This window comes from Aquarana catesbeiana, linkage group LG05, assembly GCF_042186555.1.
Source record: "Aquarana catesbeiana isolate 2022-GZ linkage group LG05, ASM4218655v1, whole genome shotgun sequence".
In the NCBI taxonomy this organism is placed as follows: domain Eukaryota; kingdom Metazoa; phylum Chordata; class Amphibia; order Anura; family Ranidae; genus Aquarana; species Aquarana catesbeiana.
Window position 1 is genome coordinate 472,744,281 of NC_133328.1, and position 15,430 is coordinate 472,759,710.

The 15,430-nt window shown below is 42.6% G+C and overlaps 1 protein-coding gene across 1 annotated transcript in view; it reads right to left on the minus strand.

The window, feature by feature from the left end:
• CLUL1 (clusterin like 1) overlaps window positions 1–15,213 on the minus strand; it is a 38,100-nt gene extending 22,887 nt beyond the window's left edge. The window contains exons 1-3 of the mRNA XM_073631438.1: window positions 15,119–15,213; window positions 9,566–9,681; window positions 1,367–1,515 (exon numbers count right to left, since the gene is read on the minus strand). Of these exons, the coding sequence (XP_073487539.1) occupies window positions 1,367–1,515; window positions 9,566–9,681; window positions 15,119–15,120 (267 nt within the window). The 5' untranslated portion in view covers window positions 15,121–15,213. The remainder of the gene's footprint in view (window positions 1–1,366; window positions 1,516–9,565; window positions 9,682–15,118) is intronic.
• Window positions 15,214–15,430: the final 217 nt, after the last annotated feature.

Below are 15,430 nucleotides of genomic sequence, written 5' to 3' on the forward strand. Positions count from 1 at the left end.
TGTCACTTGAATATGTTTTATGATGCCATATTTAAAGTATAACTAAAGGCAAAACTTTTTTTTTCAGTTTTGGATAGAGTGCAGATGGATTAGATCAGCTGTCAGTTTGTATTGCAGTCTGTGCCCCCATTAAGAAGATTCACCCTCTCTATTTGTCCTGTTACTATTATTATTGAAAGTGAAAGTAAAAGAAAATCAAAAATTTTGGGTTGTCCCCTGAAAAGTAAAAGGGAGGAAATCTTTCAATGGGGACACTGGTTCTGGTGACCTGGGGGTCCCCAAGGAATTCCCTTAATTTGCAGGGATTTCCTCTCATTTAGGGCTGCCACTTGTTTGGGATTCACCCGGACAGTCCGGGTTTTGAATCATGTGTCTGGGTTTCAGGTGGACTGAAAACCCGGACACATGATTCAAAACTTGGACTGTCCAACATTATTCAGACTGGAATGTGGCTTGAAACAGGGCCTGACAGGAGGGGAAGGGGGCACTATGTGTGCTGCATTACTATTCTCTTTGGAGTGCCCAAAGGTATCCCAGGTCTGTTATCCTATAGTGTATACTGAAAAAAATAACTTGCTGTTTGCCGCTAAAGTGTTCAGGTTTGGCTTGAAGAAAAAGTGGCAATCCTACTCTCACTCCCTGTTTGGCTATGGGACAGGAAGTGAAGGGAAATCTCCCCAATGGGACACAGATGGCAAACATATCTGACAGGGGTTATAACCCTCTCTCGCTCTATTCAAAATTAAAAAAAAGTTTTGCCTATAGTTCTGCTTTAAGTATTAAGGGATGGGGCTGCTATAGGTGAAGACTAAAAAAGTGTGCTCAGTGGGGATGATTTGCTAAAGACAAATATGCTGTGCAATTTGCAAAGGAATTTGCACCACAGCTTAGTGAATGTGAGCAAATCAGCAGAGCTACACCTCATTTACTAAGCCTTGAGGCACATTTCCTTGCTGAGAGAACTCTTATCTGCCTTTAGTAAATCGACCCCATTATTTGAAACCTGAGATTGACCACATTAAATGATGTTTTACATGGTCAGGAAACTAGATATTGGGGTTGATTTACTAAAACCGGAGAGACCAAAATCTGGTGCAGCTGTGCATGGTAGCCAATCAGCTTCCAACTTCAGCTTGTTCAATTAAGTATTGACAAAAAACCTAGAAGTGGATTGGTTTCTATGCAGAGCTGCACCAGATTTTGCACTCTACCGTTTTAGTAAATCAACCCCATAGTTGACATTGCCTGAGTCTTGAAAGAAACCATCATCTTATTCCCGTCTTCTTTTTCATGTTGGTGGGAGGGATTCAGGAATCCCATTAAAAGTACTATCCTTCATCTACATACTTAATAAATATATATTTACCTCCTTCTCTTCTTTTGTTTTCTTGAGGGATTTTAGTATGTTTTCATGTTTTTCCTCATTTATTTCCATAGTTTCCTTCATTTGTTTTATTCCCATCAAGGCTTTCTTTACTTCCTCCTCCACATAGTCCTCTCCAAGTTTTGAAAGTGCTGAAGGAAATAATAATGTATAAATAACATTTGCAAACAAAAAGTCTTCATAAAGCTATTGTAAGCTAACTTCTGGTCTAAGGGGAAACATCATAAATTCTAACTGTAGCATGTATGCATAAACAACTTCAGTCCCGGACCATTTGGCTGGCCAAAGACCAGAGCACTTTTTGCGATATGGCACTGCGTCGCTTTAACTGACAATTGCGCGGTCGTGCAAACAAAACTGACGTCCGTTTTTTCCCACAAATAGAGCTTTCTTTTGGTGGTATTTGATCACCTCTGCAGTTTTTATTTTTTGCGCTATAAACAAAAAAAGAGCGACAATTTTGAAATAAACACATTATTTTTTACTTTTTGCTATAATAAATATCCCCAAAAAATATATAAAAAAACATTTTTTTTCCTCAGTTTAGGCCGATACGTATTCTTCTACATATTTTTGGTAAAAAAATTGCAATAAACGTATATTGATTGGTTTGCGCAAAAGTTATAGCGTCTACAAAATAGGTGATAGTTTCATGGCATTTTTATTAATAATTTTTTTTTTTAAATTAGTATTGGCGGCAATCAGTGATTTTTATCGTGACTGCGACATTATGGCGGACACATCGGACAATTTTGACACATTTTTGGGACCATTCACATTTATACAGCGATCAGTGCGATTAAAAATGCATTGATTACTGTGTAAATGTGACTGGCAGTGAAGGGGTTAACCACTAGGTGGCAGTGTAGGTTTTAAGTGTGTCCTAGGGAGTGATTCTAACTGTGGGGGGGAGGGGCTACGTGTGACACATCACTGATCACCGCTCCCGATTACAGGGAGCGGTGATCAGTGACAGTGTCACTAGGAAGAATGGGGAAATGCTTGTTTACATTAGCATTTCCCCGTTCTTCCTCTCCATGAGATGAACGCGGGGACCCGCGATCCTACTCACGGAGCTCGCGCGGGTGGGCGGCATGCACGCTATGGCATGGCGGCAAATTCAAAGGGACATACAGGTTCACCCATTTGCGCAGCCGTGCCATTCTGTCGACGTAAATATACAGGCGGCGGTCGGCAAGCAGTTAAGAAAGCATGTCTGGACTTTTTTGAAGGAAAAAGGAGCCAAATCGTTATATAAAAAAAAAAAAGTCATCCACATGTAGCAATAATGTCATATGTGGGTGGTTGTATACATATTAAAATTGCACCATCTGCCTGGACTTGGCAGGTCTTTATTTTGTTTTACAGGGTTCCACCTAAGGCTCTGAGTTAGATTCTTTAAGCCTGGCACACACGGGCTGAATATCTGCCGGTTAAATAAAAAGCCGCCGACATTCGGCCCGTGTGTATGGCAGCCTGTCCGACAGAAGCCAGCCGAATGTCGGACTTCTATAGAACTGGCTTTGCAGAAAAAAATCTGCCAATCAGCCAATAGATGCAACACTGTCTGGTGTGTTTTGTCAGGGAGCAGTCCTCCCGTCAGAACACAATAGCTCAGCAGGGATATCACTGTACTAACATTGCATAGTTAGTACAGAGACCTCCCTGCTGGGCTGAATGGAAAAAAAAAACCTCATATTGTGTACCAGGCATTACTGGTAGGGTTAAAGGGGTTCTTGTCTAATCTCAACCTACTTTGTATTTGTCTTTTTGGAATTGTAAAGTTTATCTAATCTTTATTTAGATGACAAAGGGGAGGCCATTGAAATAATCATATGCAAATTCAAATCATATACAAATATATCTGGATGCACAGTACAAATTCAAAAAAACTTAGTAACACTGGGAGTAGGAAAGAAGCTGCAATTAAAGAAGCAAGGTGGAGATAGGTGTGCACCTATTAAGGTAGACCAAACCCCTAATGGCATTTAGTTTGCTAAAGCTCTGTGTATGATAAAAAAAATGTCATGATTAATTTTGATTAAAACAATGCATGTCATGTGCATTGCAGTGCCCCCATGTAATGTGCTGTGCCCACCATGTCATGTCATGTGCATTGCAGTGCCCCCATGTAATGTGCTGTGCCCACCATGTCATGTCATGTGCATTGCAGTGCCCCCATGTAATGTGCTGTGCCCACCATGTCATGTCATGTGCATTGCAGTGCCCCCCATGTAAAGTGCTGTGCCCACCATGTCATGTCATGTGCATTGCAGTGCCCCCATGTAATGTGCTGTGCCCACCATGTCATGTCATGTGCATTGCAGTGCCCCCATGTAATGTGCTGTGCCCACCATGTCATGTCATGTGCATTGCAGTGGCCCCATGTAATGGGCTGTGCCCACTATGTCATGTGCTGTGCATTGCAGTGCCCCCCATGTAATGTGCTGTGCCCACTATGTCATGTGCTGTGCATTGCAGTGCCCCCCATGTAATGTGCTGTGCCCAGTATGTAATTTGCTGTGCATTGTAGTGCTCACTATGTAATGTGCAGTGCCCACCATGTCATGTGCTGTACATTGCAGTGCCCACCATGTAATGTGCTGTACATTGCAGTGCCCACCATGTCATGTGCTGTACATTGCAGTGCCCACCATGTAATGTGCAGTGCCCACCATGTAATGTGCTGTGCCATGCAGTGATCCCACCAAGTAATGTACAGTGCCCACCATGTAATGTGATGTGCCATGCAGTGCCCACCATGTCATGTGCAGTTCCCACCATGTCATGTGCTGTGCCCACCCTGCCATGTGTTGTGCCCAGCATGTAGTGTGTTGTGCCCACTGTGTAATGTGCTGGGCTGTTCAGCAGTGCCCACCATGTCATGTGCAGTTCCTAACATGTAATGTGCAGTTGCATTGCCCACCATGAAATGTGCTATGCCATGCAGTGCCCACCATGTAATGTGTTGTGCCATTCAGTGCCCACCATGTAATGCGCTGTGTCCACCACGTCATGTGCTGTGCCATGCAGTGCCCACCATGTAATGCGCTGTACCCACCATGTAATGTGCTGTGCCATAAAGTGCCAACCATGTCATGTGCAGTGCCCACCATGTAAATTACTGTGCAGTGCCCACCCTGTTGTGCTGTGTTGTGCCCACCATGTCATGTGCTGTGCCATGCAGTGCTTACCATGTAATGTGCTGTACCCAGCATGTAATGTGCTGTACATTGTCCACCATGGCATGTGCCGTGCAGTACCCACAATGGAATGCGCTATGCAGGGCTCACCATGTCATGTGCGGTGTCCACCAATTAATGTGCTGTGCTCACAATGTAATGTGCTGTGCTGTGTCATGCAGTGCCCACCATATCATGTGGTGTCATGCAGTGCCCACCTTGTCATGTACTGTGCAGTGCCCACCATGCCATGTGCAGTACCCACCATATAATATGCTGTGCCCACCATATAATGTGCTGTGCAGTGCCCATTTGTAATGTGCAGTGCCCACCATGAAATGTGCTCAGCTGTGCCCGCCATGTCATGTGCTGTATCCAACCATATAAGGTCCTGTGCTGTGTTGTGCCCACCATGGCATGTGCCGTGCAGTACCCACAATGGAATGCGCTATGCAGGGCTCACCATGTCATGTGCGGTGTCCACCAATTAATGTGCTATGCTCACAATGTAATGTGCTGTGCTGTGTCATGCAGTGCCCACCATATCATGTGGTGTCATGCAGTGCCCACCTTGTCATGTGCTGTGCAGTGCCCACCATGCCATGTGCAGTACCCACCATATAATATGCTGTGCCCACCATATAATGTGCTGTGCAGTGCCCATTTGTAATGTGCAGTGCCCACCATGTAATATGCTCAGCTGTGCCCGCCATGTCATGTGCTGTGCCCACCATATAAGGTCCTGTGCTGTGTTGTGCCCACCATGCAATGTGCTGTGTTGTGCAGTACCAACCATGTCATGTGCTGTGCCCACCATATAATGTACTGTGCCTACCTTGTAATGTACTGTATTGGGCAGTGCCAACAGTGTAATGTGCTGTGCCCGCCATGTACTGTGCTGTGCTTCGCCCACCATTAAATGTGCTGTATCCATGTATCCACCATGTAATGTGTAGTGCCAACCATGTAATGTACTGTGCTATCCCCCCCCGTGTAATGTACTATGCTGTGCCCCCCACAGACTCACCCCCTCACTCTCACCCCCCCTCTCTCTCTTTCACCCCCTCTCTCTCATCCCCTCTCTTTCACCCTGTTCTCTCTCTCACCCCCTTCATCCCCCATTCTCTCTTTCTCGCCCCCTTCAACCCCCTCTTTCCTACCACTCTCTCTCTCTTTCACCCTCTCTCTATTCCCCTTTTTCTCACCCCCTCTCTCTCATCCCCATCTCTCTCATTCAATGCCTTTCTCTCTCTTTTCCCCTCCCTCTCATCCCCTCTCTTTCAGCCCCCTATCTCGCTATCACCCCCCCTCTCTCTCTTTCACCCCCTCTCTCTCATCCCCTCTCTTTCACCCTGTTCTCTCTCTCACCCCCTTCATCCCCCATTCTCTCTTTCTCGCCCCCTTCAACCCCCTCTTTCCTACCACTCTCTCTCTCTTTCACCCTCTCTCTATTCCCCTTTTTCTCACCCCCTCTCTCTCGTCCCTATCTCTCTCATTCAATGCCTTTCTCTCTCTTTTCCCCTCCCTCTCATCAGCTCTCTTTCAGCCCCCTATCTCGCTATCACCCCCCCTCTCTCTCTCTCTCTCTCTCACACCCCTCTCTCTCTTTAATTTAATTCAACAAAAAATTGTTTGCGTTTTCATTTTATTTATTTTCATAAAAAGGCCCACCAAAATCCTTAGCACCAGGCCCATGTTGCTCTTAATCTGGCCCTGGTGTTGGGCTGTCCGCCTTGTACTGCGCAGGCGCAGCGCTGTTCTGACGAGAAAGATCCGCCCTGAACAGCCGTTCATCTTCGGAGACTTTCGGCGTCTCCTGTTTGTGCCTGCGCGGTACAGGGTGGACACTATCAGATAGGGGACGTTTCTCGACAGGAGCGAGTGTGATCTAGAGGAGGAGGAACCGAGCAATAGTAAGTAAGCCATCTGCAGATGAATTTGTTAACTCCTTTTTTGGGGGGCGTTTAATATATTACCAATGGTATTTTTTTAATATGCATGAAGGGTAGTTAATGTGTATTATCAATGCTGCATTAGTGACAAGTGGCAGTTATGTAACCCCTTTGGGCTGCATTAATGGCACCGATATCAGAGTTAATTAACCCCTGCATGCTGCAGCAGTTAATTAACACTGATGCCACTAATGCAACACAAAGGGGTTAATTAACTGCCACTTGTAACAAATGCAGCACTGATAATACACATTAACCCCTTCATGCTGCATATTACAAATACCATTGGTAATTAACCACTTGCCAACCCGTCGCAGTACATATACTGCGATGGGGTGGCAGCTACAAGCACAGGGTCACACTGTAGCGAACACAGACATCACATATGATTTGCACCCACACTGCCGATCACATGCGATGTCTGTGCAATGCAAGTTCAGCCATACAGTTGTATGGCTAAACTCGCATTGGATTTGCACAAAAAAGATGCAGGGATTTTTTTTTCCCGCACTAGAATCAGATCGCATGTTCTTGTGTTCTCACCCATTCGATCCGATTCCTGTCCGAATCCACAGTTCGCACTGCAATCTGCAAACCGATCTGGGGGTGTTATTAACATTCTATTGACACCCGCAGCGGTTTGCAGAGGGCAGCGTGAACTGCCTGCGGAAGATGCGATGTGGAAACCGGCGCTGGAATCGCACTGGTTTTCACATTGCTACAGTGTGAATCTAGGCTTAGGGTTTCGGGTGCATGCCCCTGCCTGCCTACTCCCCTGTGATTTGACACAGTGGGAGTATGTCAGCAGATCCCAACCAGTGATTCTTGGCCGGGACCTATTGACTGGCTGTGTCACAGCCCAGAGCCCTGTGTTGACAATCAACACAGGGCTCTATACAAAGGAAATGTTTGCTTGCAAAGCAGGGAAAATAAACAAGCCAGTCAATGGTAAAAATCAGTACACACATTACACGTTGTTGGGCACACAATTAACCCCTTGGATGCCCCTAGATATTAACCCCTTCTCAGCCTTTGTCATTAGTACAGTGTCGGTGCATATTATTAGCACTGATCAGTGTATAAAGCTACATTCATGACCTAGGTATTCCAGAGCTTCTTTTGGGCAACAAGCGTCCCGCAATTTTGTCGCAATTTGTTGAGGGACAATTGCCACAAAATCGCACCACGATTGGGGTGCCATTTAAAGTAATGGGATCACAAGCGTGTCTGTGCATCAATTTGGAAATTGCAGCCAGAATCACAGCAATCCGGAATGCCTAGGTGTGAACTGAGCCTTAGTGTCACTGGCTCCCACTATAAGTCGCTCCTTCTTTACAACCGGGGGGGGGGGGGGGGGGGGGGGCAGTTTGCTATCTTCGCCCTGGGCACCAGATGACCTTGTCCCAGCACTGCTGCTGACCATTATTACTTGAAAACATAAAAGACCAGCTTCTATGCCTACAAGTGACATGCAGACGTCAGAGCTGAAGAGGGGTAAATGTGAGATGTGGATGGGGGATGCAGAGGTAAGCAGCTGTGGAAAAAGACCAAATTCTGCTCTCTGTATGCAGCGCACCCCTGAACTCTGCACTATTTACATAGCACACCCTGAACTCTGCAGTCTGTGTGTACCCCGCTCCCTAAACTCTGCACTCTGTACATAATGCACTCCTGGTATTTAATGTCCCTGTTAAGACCCTCCCACTGCTAGTGAAATTTGACCACACCCACTATTTGATGCGGTTTGGAGTGTGTGTGTAAGGGACGGGGGGGGTCATGATTGAGTTCCTGTACCTATTTTCAGAGAAAAAAAGCCCTGATGATATATCAGTGAGTGGTTATAGATCTACTTTGAATGTCCCAAGGCTAAGGTTGCTAGAACAGTTTCCTTGTATATTATCTCTTTATTAAATAAATAATACTGCAGCCTTTTTTTAACTACTGCTGTATTATTCATAAAACTTTGCTTGTAGTAACTTATCATTGATCTTAAAAACATCTATAGTGACTGTAGAGAAGTATGGAAACAATGTTTCTGGTGTTTGGGTTTCAGCAATTTTAGTAACAGTCCTACAGCTGTAAAGGTAGAGATGTGATGATCAGGACCAGATTTATAGGAAACTCCCAGGTAGTATTGGGCAAGCGGTTTGGACTGAGCATAAGTTCGGCCCGAACACTGTCTGTTTTGCGAACACCCGAATTTGGGGGGCTCTTGATGAGATTTTCGCCCGCAGAGTGCCCCACAATGCACTGCGCACTGCACAGTGCATTCTAAGCCCTGATTGGCTGAAGCAATGCACCTGACCGCTGGTCAGGTGCAAGGCTTTGCCCAATCAGGGTACAGTGAATAGCTGTTGTTAAGACGTGAGCTGCGTCCTTAACATCGGATGAGTTATCAGCTGTCAACGGGCTTCCTCTCTGACAGCTAAATGAAGAAGCAAACAGAAAAATTTGAAAAAATGGCATTGGGTCTGGTATGGATTTTAAGGGGAACGCCACGCCAATTTTTTTTTTTAAATGGTGTGGGGTCCCCCCCGACATCCATACCAGTCTGGTATGGATTTTGAGGGGAACTCCACGCCAAAATGTTTTTAAAAATGGCCTGGAGTCCCTCCCATGATCCATACCAGACCCTTTTCCAAGCATGCAGCCAGGCAGACCAGGAAAGGGGGAAATGAGCGAGCATCCCCCCCCCCCCCCCCTCCTAAACCATACCAGGCCACATGCCCTCAACATGGGGGGGGGTGCTCTGAGATGGGGGGGGGGGGGGCTTTGCCAAGAACATTTGACATTTCTATCAGAAACATTAACAGTGAGGAAAGTAAAATCAGGGTTTGCAAAAAAAGTTTGTATTTCATGTACAGTATGTTTAACTCTATTTTGCATTACATTTCTCCAGTTTATAAAAATATATGCAATAGCACATTTTTTTCTGCTTCCAGGCTTCTGTTTTGTGTTAAAAAAATTCCAGATGCTTTTATAGAGAAACATTGCTCTGTTTTCTGTGGAATGACACACAGTATAGTAAGGATTTGTGATAAAATTACCTTTCAGCTTCTTTCCTAGGGCACCATATTCTAATGCTGGGGACATCGGTGCAGTTTGATGGTGTTTCAAACAGAGCAGAAATGTTGTTAGTCCAAATATGTATGTTATATGCCTCCTAGAAAAGCAGAATAAAAAAAAAACCTTGAGGGATTGATGATAGTATTATTATGTATGTTATTTTATTATAACCTTTATTATTATTACTGTTATTTTTCCATTTAGGTCTATTTTATTACCGCTACAAATTATTCTGTACATTTTCTTTAATCAATTATTATCCCATACAGTAGCTGCTTGTTTCAGGCATCTACAGTAAAGTATCCCTGTTTGTATCATTAGTCCTACATTGTCCTACATGATACCTCAGTAATAAATGCAAATGTCAGAATTAAAGTGACCTTGTATTCTGACATTTATAAACAATATAAACTATATTTTACAATATACAGTATAATTTATACTGTAGAGTGTATTGGTTGCAGTGGAATACATTGTTCCCTCTAGTGGCTAATCTGTAGATCTCTTTTTTTTTTTTTTTAGAACAATACAATCAGTGCATAGCACAGCCTTCTGAAAACAGAAGGCATTGGCTTGTCTCATTCCATCACATATCGCCAAAATAAGTGGATTATTTTTCATTATAGGACATTGGGAGGAACCGTACAAAGCATTCCTTTACACCCGAAAGAACCAATTTGCGCATCATCTAGTGCACAGTGAAAATATAGTCTAATATTAACCACTTCAGCCCCGGAAGGATTGCCCCCTTCGTGACCAGGCCATATTTTGCAATATGGCACTGCACCGCTTTAACTGACAATTGCGCGGTCGTGTGACGTTTATTCCTTATGGGTTTTATCCTTAGAATTTATATCCTTTTTTCTCCCACAAATAGAGCTTTCTTTTGGTGATATTTGATCACTTCTGCGGTTTTATTTTGCGATATAAACAAAAAAAGAGTGACAATTTAAAAAAAAAAACACAATATTTTCTACTTTTTGCTAAAATAAATATTATTAATAATATAATATTATTATTATTATTTTTTTGCTAGTAATGGCGACGATCTGCAATTTTTATCAGGACTGCAACATTGCAGCAGACAGATTGGACACTTTTGACACTATTTTGGAACCATTGACATTTATACAGCGATCAGAGCTAAAAATAGCCATTGATTACTATATAAATGTCGCTGGCAGGGAAGGGGTTAACACTAGGGGGCAATCAAGAGGTTAACTGTGTTCCCTAGGTGTGTTCTAACTGTGGGAGGGGGGTGACTGTCTAGGGGAGGAGACCAATTGGTGTTCATACTTAGTATGAACACACGATCTGTCTCCTCTCTGTCACGAGCGATCGCAGGTGCCTGGCGGTCATCACGCCCGCCGGGCACGCTCAACGGCTCCAGTACATGCTTGCTGTGATGTATTAAAGGAGTGACGTACATCTACGGCGATTTGCGTAGCCGTGCCAACCTGCCGCAGTATAACTGCGCCAGCTGGTCGGCTAGTGGTTATGCTGCCATTTATTCCAAATTGTATACACATGTTTTTTTGTGGAACTGAGATCCAATAAGACAATATAACCATACATATTATAGTAAGAAGGGACTCCAACCAAATCAGTGCATAGCAGAGTAAAACCTTCTTGAAACAGAAGATATTCACATATTTTTGAGATATGTGATGGAATGAGACATATAAAAGACATATAAATGCCTACTGTAGAATTTACTGGGGCTATGCAACAATTCAGGCTTTCAGAGCTTTTTGGTTCTGTTAGTCGCTACTCACCATAACCTGTATGCTTATATTGTCTGTTTAAAAATAAAAGATACCGTATCTTGGAAATATAATCATGCCAGTGGGCAATAGTTTTTTTTTTATAAAGATGGTGGAGAATAATATAATTTTACTGGGTGTTATGTGAATGCTGCTCCTTTTAATCCCAACTCCAGACAATTACAAAATTATCCCTTGCAGTAGGGCTGTGCCTGCACTGTGAGGGTTATTTTCTAGTTGAGGTCTAGGGGAACAATAAAGGAAGATTTACTTGTCTAACCCTCCAATCCTTCCCGCTGCTAGACTGGTTCCTGCAGCTTCTTCTCCCCCATACTCCAGAGTTTTAGGATCTTGACATCATCAGGACCAAAACAGGGTTCATATTTCTGCATTGGACTTGATGATGCCAAGGGATGGTCCACCATCGGAATGCAGTGGTGTGCCCTCTGCTGGAGGAGTGGAGGATCAGGTGAGTAAAAGTGTTACTCACTATACTAATTGATTGGTTTGCGCAAAAGTTGACCAATCAGTTCTCCCCTAGGCAAACTGACCAATCAGTTCTCCCCTAGGCAAACTGAACAATTAACCCTTGCAGTGCAAGCTTAGCTCCACTTCAAGGGATAATTTGACATTTTCCTGGATCTGGGCTTTAAAACAATATCCATGTTTAATCATGTTCATGATTACTTTGAACAGTACCATTTGATTAAGGATTGTGCTCTGAGGTATTCTATAATGATCCTAAACATTCTACAATTAGCTGGACTGAATCAGATGGGAGAGGAGGATGGGCAAGACATACCTAAATGCAGCTAAACTTTGAGTCAAAATAAGTTCTTGGAGCTGATTCCTTCTTAGACCCTTTTCACACTGAGGCCACATTCATGGTAAAGCGGCGCTTTACAGCTGCTTTTGTGCTGCTTTTTGGCCGCTAGAGGGGTGCTTTTAACCCCAAAAAAGGGGTTAAAAACTCCCATTTTGTGGCGCTTTCAAAGCAATTTTAAGGCACTTTGAAAGCACTGCCCATTCATTCCAATGGGCAGGGGAGTTTTGGAAGTGCTGTATACAGTGCTCCCAACCTGTCCCAAAGATGCTGCTTGCAGGACTTTTTTACCTGTCCCGCAAGCGCACCGCCCCCCTGTGAAAAGACACACTGCAATGAATGAGAGGCGGTTTTCAGGCGCTTAGCAGAGGCTATTTCTAGCGCTAAAGCACCTGAAAACCAACTCGGTGTGAAAGGAGTCTTAGGGCTAGTTTACACTTGCTTCAAAACAAGGCTTTGAACATGCTTTGTTAAAGCTCTCTGAACGCCAGTCAAAGCCCCTGTCACTAAATAAAATGGTTAGCTTACAGTCCTGTTTACACCTTGCTTTTGCTTGGTATTTCGATGAGGCTTTGATGAGGCTTCGGTGGGGCTTCGATGAGGCTTTGGTGGAGCTTTGATGGGGCTTCGGTGGCGCTTTGGTGAGGCTTCGTGGGGCTTTGATGAGGCTTTGTGGGGCTTCGATGAGGCTTCGGTGGGGCTTCAGTGGTGCTTTAAGCGATCTTTGCCATAGACTTCTATGGAGGCTTTGAAGACTCTTTGAAGTACTCATAATGCTACATGAGGTATCAACACTGGCCTGCGCCTGTGATGGCAGCTCAAAATATAGGCAGAGGTAAAAGGTTATATTTGCTAAATTGCTTTGTATCTCTGTGGCTATATAAAAAAAAAACACATGGGTTCAAAAGTATAGTTATCCTTTAAAGACCCAGTATAGTGATTAATAGTGTATTCTGGTAAGGGTGGTAATTTCTGTAAAGATAGTATTTAGTATGTGAATTCATTTTTTTTAATTCACAAGCCCTTATTTAGAATTTTCTCTACCCTTGCAGGCCAATCTGTCAAGCAAAAGTGACAGTTATGGGGGATTGGGCAAACCATATAACATTGTTTGTAAAGGTCACCTTTAATTCATATGGTTTATTTATTTATGTATTTATTTAATAGATTTTTTTTTTTTGCTGTTGCTGCAACTGCTAAAAATCTGTTCGCTTTTAAACATTCAGGTTTGCAGAATGAGCAATGTTGTCACCCTGTTGAAGTAGAAATCAACAGAACTAATGGCAGGATCAAAAGATAATAAAATTATGTTAAGCCAGCCAGGGTTGGTTCGAAGTTCCTGCTAAACTGGCTGAGATTTGAACCATCTATGGGCAGGCTGATTGTACCCAAGTCGAACCATCGGTAAACCATCGTACAACCAGTATGTCAGATTTTTACATGCGATTATTGCCAATGGCTATAGCCACTACCAATATTCACTGCACTCTCTTGGCAGGGACGGCTCCCCATACCCCCCTGTCGGGAGAACACAATAGCTTTGCGAGGGGAATCGAGGGATCATCTATGACCAGCCTTACAGGGAAAAAACTGAAAAACATTAAATGAAATATTATTACTGTTGCAGACTGCAGGATGTATGTAATTTTACCCATAATTCTGTTTTAAATCTGCTCACACAATTAAAGTGTGATCCAAAGAACATACCACATTGGATTTAATATGGATCATTTAAACATGGTCCAAAAAGTTACACAGTTTAACCAATCAGTATTTTTTTTTATATTTAGCTGAAGGCTGGCCATGCATTATACATTTTTCTTGTACAATATTACTTTAGATGTACCAAAACCATATAATATGAGGTCAAGTCTAAACACCTTTAGTTTGTATGCAATCAGGAAGGCTCTTGTACATACTCCAGTTGAAGGTACTGTAAATCTAAAGGACATTGAATAAGAAAACTGTATAATGTATGGCCAGTTTTAGATGTAATGTTGTAATTAGTCTAATATAAAATAAAAACCAATATCAATATCACAATATCAATATTATGAAAGTATAGGCAACTCGGTTTCAACACTTTTTAAATAAAAAGCTGTAAAGTGTTACCACAATGTCAGGAGATTGCAACCAGTTCCATTTTTACCACCATTGCACCTCTTGTGGTTAGGTTTAGCTATTTGACGCTGAAACCAATAACCTTATCACTGTGACTATTGATCAATTCATCTGTCAATTAACACTTACAGAATCTGCCTGCTTGTACTTTAGTATGCAGTAAGTTGCTTTGGGATCCAGTGACTTACAGAGTCATTTAATCCTGATCCTTGCAAACTTGTGTCCTCTGATTTGGGTTTAGATTCTATTAAATCATACATTGTATAACATTTAAAAAAAGATTGGAGTGTGCTCTGGCTACTGTGCAGGTTACAGTTTTTTTTTACATGGACCAGAGCAGAGTGCTGGAAATATTTGCAATTGTTAATTTGTGTATTCCTTTAATGATTTTTAGATAGATAGATAGATAGATAGATAGATAGATAGATAGATAGATAGATAGATAGATAGATAGATAGATAGATAGATAGATAGATAGATAGATAGATAGATAGATAGATAGATTTATTAGCATTTTTTTTTTTACCAAAATCATTATCATGATCGTTTTTTTAAGCAAACTACACCAAGTGACATGCAAAAGCCCCTAAAAACCCTAGATGGATGAATCTAGCATCCTTTGAATACCATTAATTCACTGGAACACACATGAACTAGTTTATACAGTCAGCTTCCTAATACTTGTTTATAAAAAAGTGATCTCAGTGGATTCTACAGTATATATTATTATGCAATTGCCCAAACCTTACTACTAAAGAGTTAGATAAAAGCTTTAACTATTATGCTACTAACATACAGCTCATAAACAGTATACATAACATACTAACATATTTCTTGATGAAAGAGAAGACAGTGAGATGTCCGCTTCAATGCTCTGAAGTGCCCAGGAGTCGACACTACTGCTTATCTGATGACTTGTTAGTTAATCTGTTTAACATATTAGTGATTAGGCACATGTGCCTGGCTTTACTGAACTACTAATCCTTCTGCTTACCTTAAAGAGAAAATACATTTGCTTATAAATACAGGCAGAGCCAGATAACCATTCTTTTAACATGTCCATCGCTGGAGTGACATGAGCACCATTTTATGCAGGATTCAGCTAAGTATCTCATACTCTTATTTTGGGCTTGTCATAC